General features: G+C 56.8%; 1 protein-coding gene across 1 annotated transcript; it reads left to right on the top strand.

The window, feature by feature from the left end:
• Positions 1 to 1,112: 1,112 nt before the first annotated feature.
• NKX2-5 (NK2 homeobox 5) lies at positions 1,113 to 4,185 on the top strand. Its single transcript, XM_027519937.1, has 2 exons — positions 1,113 to 1,559; positions 3,072 to 4,185. Exons 1-2 carry the CDS (start codon positions 1,229 to 1,231, stop codon positions 3,710 to 3,712), a joined length of 972 nt encoding a protein of 323 aa, XP_027375738.1. The 5' UTR covers positions 1,113 to 1,228; the 3' UTR covers positions 3,713 to 4,185.
• Positions 4,186 to 7,152: the final 2,967 nt, after the last annotated feature.

The following is a 7,152-nucleotide window of genomic DNA, read 5'->3' as shown; positions in this document are numbered from 1 at the left end:
TGTTCTGAAACACTCAAAGACTAGTCTGACCGAAGATCCCTACTTTACTGACCCTGGGCTAAAAAGTAACACCCGCCTCAGGCCCTCTCCGCATTTGCCTGGCCCCCTGCCGCCGCCGCCGCCGCCGCCGCCGCAGGGGCACCCTACTCGCAGCCGGCCCAGAGAAATCGTGGGCGGCTGGGTTCAGAGGAGCCCCGCCTGCCTGAGACCTAAACCTGAGCTGGGGACAGAGGCCATGCAGACAAAGGCCTAGGCAGGGAGGGCAGGTGGGGAGAGGGAGGCCAGAATGACTGGCGGGCCCTGAGCTAGGACTCCCTAGCAGACGGCTCTACTCCGAGTCGCCGAGTTGGCCTGCTGGGATGCTGGCCTCGCTTCGTTATTAAGAGGAGGGCCGTCTCTCTGGGGGGAGACTGGCGCCCCCTGCAGTTGTGTTTGTGTAACTTGCACTGTCAGCGGTGCTCCCCCATCCCGCAACCACCCACCTCGCTCTCCAGCTTGACTCATTCCAGGAGTTCCCAGGGCCTGGCCTCTTGGAGAAAGGCCACCACTCGGCCTGTGAGCCAGCTACACAGAATCCCAAGTTCTCCAGAACGCCTCCCTCCGGCCGTCACCCCAGAGCAAACTCTTTCCCCAATGCGTCTCTTCCTATTCAGACTCTTCTACCATACCATCAGTAATAAATAAACGCCTGGAAATAACTCCATCCCCGAAGCCCCACCCACCCAGTCCTTCACTTTCCTATTCTGTTTCAGGTGCTGAGCAACATTTCCTCAAATCCCAGATCCACCCAACCCGGCCTAAAGGTCGGATTCGGAGAATAATCGCGTTCTTTCCTATGCTTGCATCCTGGTAGGATTTTCAGGCTAACGCTAAAGGCTGCAGGAGCGAAAGGAGTCTTCCAAATGTGTCGCGGCCCCTTTAAAAAGCTCAGAGGGATTTTTTTTTTTTTTTTTTTTTTGAGCCGTATGACTATATTAGGTGACACGAAAGTGCTCATCGCTCTTGTCAACGAGGCCCCCGGCCCAATGGCAGGCTGAGTCCCCCTCCTCCGGCCTGGTCCCGCCTCTCCTGCCCCTTGCGCCCCGCACTACCTGCCGCCTGGCCACATCCCGAGTTGGAAGGCGGGTGCGCGGGCGCGCGGCGGGCACCATGCAGGAAGGCTGCCAGGGGCCGTGGGCAGCGCCGCTCTCTGCCGCCCACCTGGCGCTGTGATTCGCGCGCTGCCACCATGTTCCCCAGCCCCGCGCTCACGCCCACACCGTTCTCGGTCAAAGACATCCTGAACCTGGAGCAGCAGCAGCGCAGCCTGGCCGCCGGGGAGCTCTCGGCGCGCCTGGAGGCCACTCTGGCGCCCGCCTCCTGCATGCTGGCCGCCTTCAAGCCCGAGGCCTACGCGGGGCCGGAGGCCGCGGCGCCCGGCTTCCCTGAGCTGCGCGCAGAGCTGGGCCCCGCGCCCTCGCCCGCCAAGTGCGCGCCTGCCTTCTCAGCCGCCCCCGCCTTCTATCCGCGTGCCTATGGCGACCCCGACCCTGCCAAGGACCATCGAGCCGATAAGAAAGGTGAGGAGAAAACCCAAGCTCCTTCACTTCTCTGGGATAGCTTTCGTCCCCAAACCTCGCGGCCCAGAAACTCTGGCGTGAGTACAGAAGAGGCGAGTGCCTGGGCGGATGGTGGAGCAAAGGGGTCTCCGAATGTGAGAAGTGAGGTTGTTGCCAGGGCCCCTGGGCGTCCAGTCGGAGGTTTAGAGGAAATGCTGGATCGTGGTTATCAGAAACAGGAGAGGAAAGAAAGGGAAAATATTTATATATTTTTTCCGGCCTAACAAAGCCCCAGGCGCCGCAGCCCTGCTCCTGGATCTGTTATGAAGTTGAAGTTGAGCGATCTGTTTGTGGTGGACACAGCAAGAAAGATTCTATTTTTTTAAAGGTCTTCTTGAGGATCTGACCAAAACCGCTGCAATTAAATTGCTGCACACCAGAAGTACTTTTACGCACAATTGGAGGAGGTCCAAGACCTTCTCTAGCCCACCCGTTTACCCGGGGTTTCTGGGGTCTTTCCTCCTTTGTGCCAGGAGAGTGGCGTCATTGAAAACAAGGATCTTGAATTTTAAAAAATGGGATACCTCGGACTCAAGAATGATTTTAGCAGCTTTCTTTTTCCATAACAATTTCCTCACGCGGCCAGAGCCTAGGGGGTCTTTCCGGGAAATAGAAAGTGTCTCGAGACGAAAGGCTTGTAGCAATGGAAGAGATGACTGAGGGAGGTGGTCGTATCCCCGCGCACATCCCGAGGTCGGGGGGAAGGCTGGCCGGGCAGTAGAGAATGCGCGGCGGGAAAACCGTAGCCCAACGCGGGGTTGGCAAGAACCCGGGGAGGCCGGGGGCGCGGGTGTAGGGCCGCTGTGAGCCCAGGAAGGGTCTTGTGAGCCTAGAAAGATTTGTCTAGTAGCAGAGGGAAAGTCCCGGAACAGCTGCCGGCGGGCACTGCGGCTTCAATTGGTCCATTCGGATTCGAATCCAATTCGATTTCAAGGCAGGTTCCAAGGCCGCCTGCCCACCCACTGCTTTTTGGGCGCTGCACAGTTCTCACAGCATTTGAACGGGAGCCTTCGATAGATCACCGAACCAACTGCCTATTGACGTTCTATTTCTTCGGTTGCCGTAATTTTGAGACAGTGTGACCAATCCTAGGGTGAGGCCTAGGTCTCCTTCCTTTAACTTCGCAAACCAAAGTCTTCCTAATCTCATTCACTCCAGCGCATCACTGAGCTTTATTTTCTTTGCCGCCTATCTTAAGTCACTGTCCATCTGTCTCACCAGAATGTGACCTACCCGAGAACAGAGACCTCTCTTGTTCTCCAGTGCCAACAGCCGTGCCCGGCACATAGTAGGCAATCAACAAAAGCTGGCTGTCGAGCGGAAGCCCAGTGTACCGTACAGTCTGCCGCAGCCAAGCTAGGGGCTTCAGGCTGGACAGGGGTGGCACCCACTGGAGCCCATCAGCCGGCGAGAGCTCCGGGGGGTTGGGTGGCCGTGACACAGCGTCTCTCTGCTTTTCTGTTCCCCACTCAGAGCTGTGCGCACTGCAGAAGGCGGTGGAACTGGAGAAGCCAGAGTCGGACAGCGCCGAGCGACCCCGCGCACGACGGCGGAGGAAGCCGCGCGTGCTCTTCTCGCAGGCGCAGGTCTACGAGCTGGAGCGGCGCTTCAAGCAGCAGCGGTACCTGTCGGCTCCCGAGCGCGACCAGCTGGCCAGCGTGCTGAAGCTCACGTCCACGCAGGTCAAGATCTGGTTCCAGAACCGGCGCTACAAGTGCAAGCGACAACGACAAGACCAGACTCTGGAGCTGGTGGGGCTGCCCCCGCCGCCGCCGCCGCCGGCCCGCAGGATCGCGGTGCCAGTGCTGGTGCGCGATGGCAAGCCTTGCCTGGGGGACTCGGCGCCCTACGCGCCAGCCTACGGCGTGGGCCTCAACGCCTACGGCTACAACGCCTACCCTGCCTACCCCGGGTACGGGGGCGCGGCTTGCAGCCCCGGCTACAGCTGTACCGCTGCTTACCCGGCCGGGCCGCCACCGACGCAGACGGCCACGGCCGCCGCCAACAACAACTTCGTGAACTTCGGCGTCGGGGACTTGAACGCGGTACAGAGCCCCGGGATTCCGCAGGGCAACTCGGGAGTGTCCACGCTGCACGGCATCCGAGCCTGGTAGAGAAGGGACCGGTCTGGGAGGCCTCCGACCGATCCCACCTCTCAAGAGAGACACTGACTAAAGAGGGGAGAGGGAGGGCTCCGGACACGATCCTGCGATCCCTCGGATGTCACATGCACTCCCACGGAGGCTTCGGAGCTTTTCCCGCCCCGTGCGCCTTTGTTCCCCGAGAGGGAGAGTTTGTGGCCAGGTTTACGCAGCTTGTGGTGAGTGAAAAGGCAGCCTGGTGCCTAGCTGTGGCCCCAGGAGTGCCCTCCGAGCGCCCAGGAGCATCCCTAACCGGCCGAACACCAGCCCATTGGGACTGGGAGCCCGGGCGCAGCAGCCTCGTAACGGCCGCCTTTCCCCAAGCCTGGGCCGGGCGCCCGGGCCCTTGCTGCCTTGCGGCTGCCCCCCGCCCCCACCCGTATTTATGTTTTTACCTGTTTCTGTAAGAAATGAGAATCTCCTTTCCATTAAAGAGAGTGCGCTGATCCGGCCGTGTGCTTCTTTCAGCTTGCCCATTTTTCAGAAACTGAATTTGGAGGGCAGAGAGCCGACCTTGAGTTGTAGGAATAGGTATTCACTGAGCACATTGATGTTGATATAAATAAAGGCTCTCCTGTGCTGGGTCCCATGTTAGGTACTTTCTGGGGTTGTTCATGTCATCCTCAGTAACTCGGGAGAGGGAAGTTCTGTTTTAAAGATTAGCAGACAGGACTGGAGAGATTTAGTGACTTGTCTGGGAACAAATAGCCAGTGCTGGGAGAACTGAGGTTTGATTCTGGGTCTCACTGCAAAGACTGAGGACACAGCCCAGAGGTTCCAACCTCACTTCCTTAAACTCTACTGTTCCTGGCACTGTTTCAGGTAGGGGGCATTAAATGGAGAGTAAAAGTACCTGAGTCCCGCGAAATTGCAGGGCACGCGAACTCATCCTTCTTAGAATAACGCTGCCTGCGGCCCATTTTATAGATGGAAAAACCCAGAACCAAAGCCCTTGTGAAGGTTCTCAGAATGCCCCAGCCCAGCGATACTCAGATACGCCAAATGCAAGTGCAGCATGGGTCCTGTGGCCTGGCCTCTCCGCTGCTCTGCTGGGGAGAGAGCGGAGCCTGGACCACGAAGAGGTAACTGAAGGACCGCAACTGCCTCCTTCTGCGGCCAGGCCCCATAAGTTCACGTGGTCAGGGAACCCTTCTCCCCCATTTGACAGTTTTTTCAGCATTTAACGAATTTTGTCCTAACCCTGACCATCGACCGCTACTGTACAGATTTTACAGATGAGAAAATTGAGGCTCAGTGAAATCAAGCTAAAAACCTGCTCACTATGGGAGTTTCTGGCTGTATGCCCATTTTTCCCCCATCAGTAAAATAAGAATAACAAAAATACTTGCTCTGAGTCCTGAACCACCAGTCCGAAGGGGCTGACTGCAGCTCCTTTACCTCCAGTTCCACTCAATTCTCTAAAAGGGAGGAAAGTGGGAGAGCGTCAGAGGTTTTGCGTTCCTATGGAATATGGGTTTTTTTCTGGATTTTGCCTGGAAAGTACCAGCCCGGTTGTCTGGCCCCAGAGTTCTTGGTGGAAGACAAAACATTACTCCTGGCATATCTTAACCTCATATGCTGGGAAGAGCCCCCAAGCCAGGCCTGGGGCCATCCTGCTGTCAAGCTGAGGACCAAGCAGCTCTGCCAATGCCGGTGGTGCCGTCTGTCCCTCAGGCTCACCCCACCACCTTTGAGGGGAGGGGAAGATGCCAGGAGACTCTAAGTGCTAAGAGCCAAGCTGGATGCCGCTTGTGATACAGGGATGCGGGGTGTACGGGCTGAGCTCTGTAAGGAGAGGGGGACATGCTGCCTCAGAGCTGGGCTCTAGGCCCTCAGACTTGAATCTCTCTGCTGTGAGGCACATGCCGAGGGCTGCGGGAGGGGGATGTGTTCAGCCTAGTGCTTGCGTTCTGCCTCCTGTGCCTACAACCCTACTTCATGCCTTCAGCACTCTCTGAGATGCACGTGGCAGTCCCATCTCCTGGAAGGGCACCAGACCAGTTCTTAATTCAGATAACCCTTTCCTACCGGGCTAGCCACAGCAGGTGGCCTAACTCACACAACCAGGGAGATCCTTCTACCTGGAGCTCACCCACATTCTTGCCCTTCGTCAGTGTCCACTACCTCCTGGGGGTCCTGCACACCTCTGGGCCTTTTTCACCTTACACTCATCTACAGTAACACCGTGTGTGTGTGGTCAGTCGCTCAGTCGTTTCCGACTCTTTGTGACCCCATGGACTGGGGCCCGCCAGGCTCCTCTGTCCCTGGAATTCTCCAAGCAAGAATACTGGAGCAGGGTGCCATTCGTTACTCCAGGGGACACCACCCAGGGATCGAACCCATGTCTCCTGCATCTCCTATATTGGCAGGTGGATTCTTTTTGACTGCACCACCTGGGAAACAGTAACATTAGAGAGAAAAAAATCTTTCTCATATTATCCTGCAAGGTTTTTCTATGGTGCCTCCCTCTCCTTTGTCATCCTTCGGGGACCAGCAGAGTGACTCCAGGGTCTCTCACAAAGGGATAAGAATGGCTGGCTGACTCTGGCTGCACAGGCTAAATGCTTGGGGGAGTTTGCTGATCTAATCCATCTTAATTTGCAAACCGGGAAGCTGAGGACCAGAGGTTAAGGCAATGGTCAAGGTCATACATTCCCTAAGCACAGAGCTGGGAAACCCACCAGGCAGCTACCGAAAGGCAGGGTGGGACAGCGTTTAAGAACGGAGAGTCAGTCTCCTGAAGATGCAGGGGACCCTGCTCTCCACCCTGGGCCAGGCCACGCTCTCACTAGTGGGTGGGGATCTCAGGCTTGGTATCCAGGCTCATTATGGAACAAACTGTAGTTCTCGGAGCCCTGGGAAGCAGCACACAGCTCTTTCTGGCTAAGGGTGTGGGGTCCAGGAGCCAGAGGGCTGAGGGTCAAGGGGTCGTTACTATCTTAAACTAACGACGCCTGCCTTCCCGTAGCGATCCCTTCCCAAGGCAAATCGGCAGATTTGTTTTCCAAGTATATCCTATAAACGACGCATGCTGAGTGAGAAATTTCAGCCAGGACAGAAAAGTGAGAAACCCCGGGCGCCTCCAAAGTGGCAAAGCGCGCGGAGATAAGGATGGTGTGGCGGGCTCCCTATGTCCAGGGCTCTGAGGGTGCACGTAGAGAAGTAGTTATATCTAATATTTAAAAAAAGAAATTAAACAAGTACCAGCCTCACCGACCCAATGGACATGAGTTTGAGCAAGCTCAGGGAGATGGTGAAGGACAGAGAAGCCTGGCGTGCTGCAGTCCACCGGTCGCAAAGAGTCGGACAGGACTGAGCGACTGAACAACAGCAACCCCCTGTGGTTAAAAATTGAGAGATAAGCAGTGACATTTAAAAGAAAAAAGCTGGCTCCACAGGCTAGGATGCGGTTC

Source organism: Bos indicus x Bos taurus, chromosome 20 (assembly GCF_003369695.1).
Source record: "Bos indicus x Bos taurus breed Angus x Brahman F1 hybrid chromosome 20, Bos_hybrid_MaternalHap_v2.0, whole genome shotgun sequence".
NCBI classification, from domain to species: domain Eukaryota; kingdom Metazoa; phylum Chordata; class Mammalia; order Artiodactyla; family Bovidae; genus Bos; species Bos indicus x Bos taurus.
The sequence above is the reverse complement of the archived record's forward strand: the minus strand, read 5'-3'. Positions and strand labels throughout refer to the sequence as shown.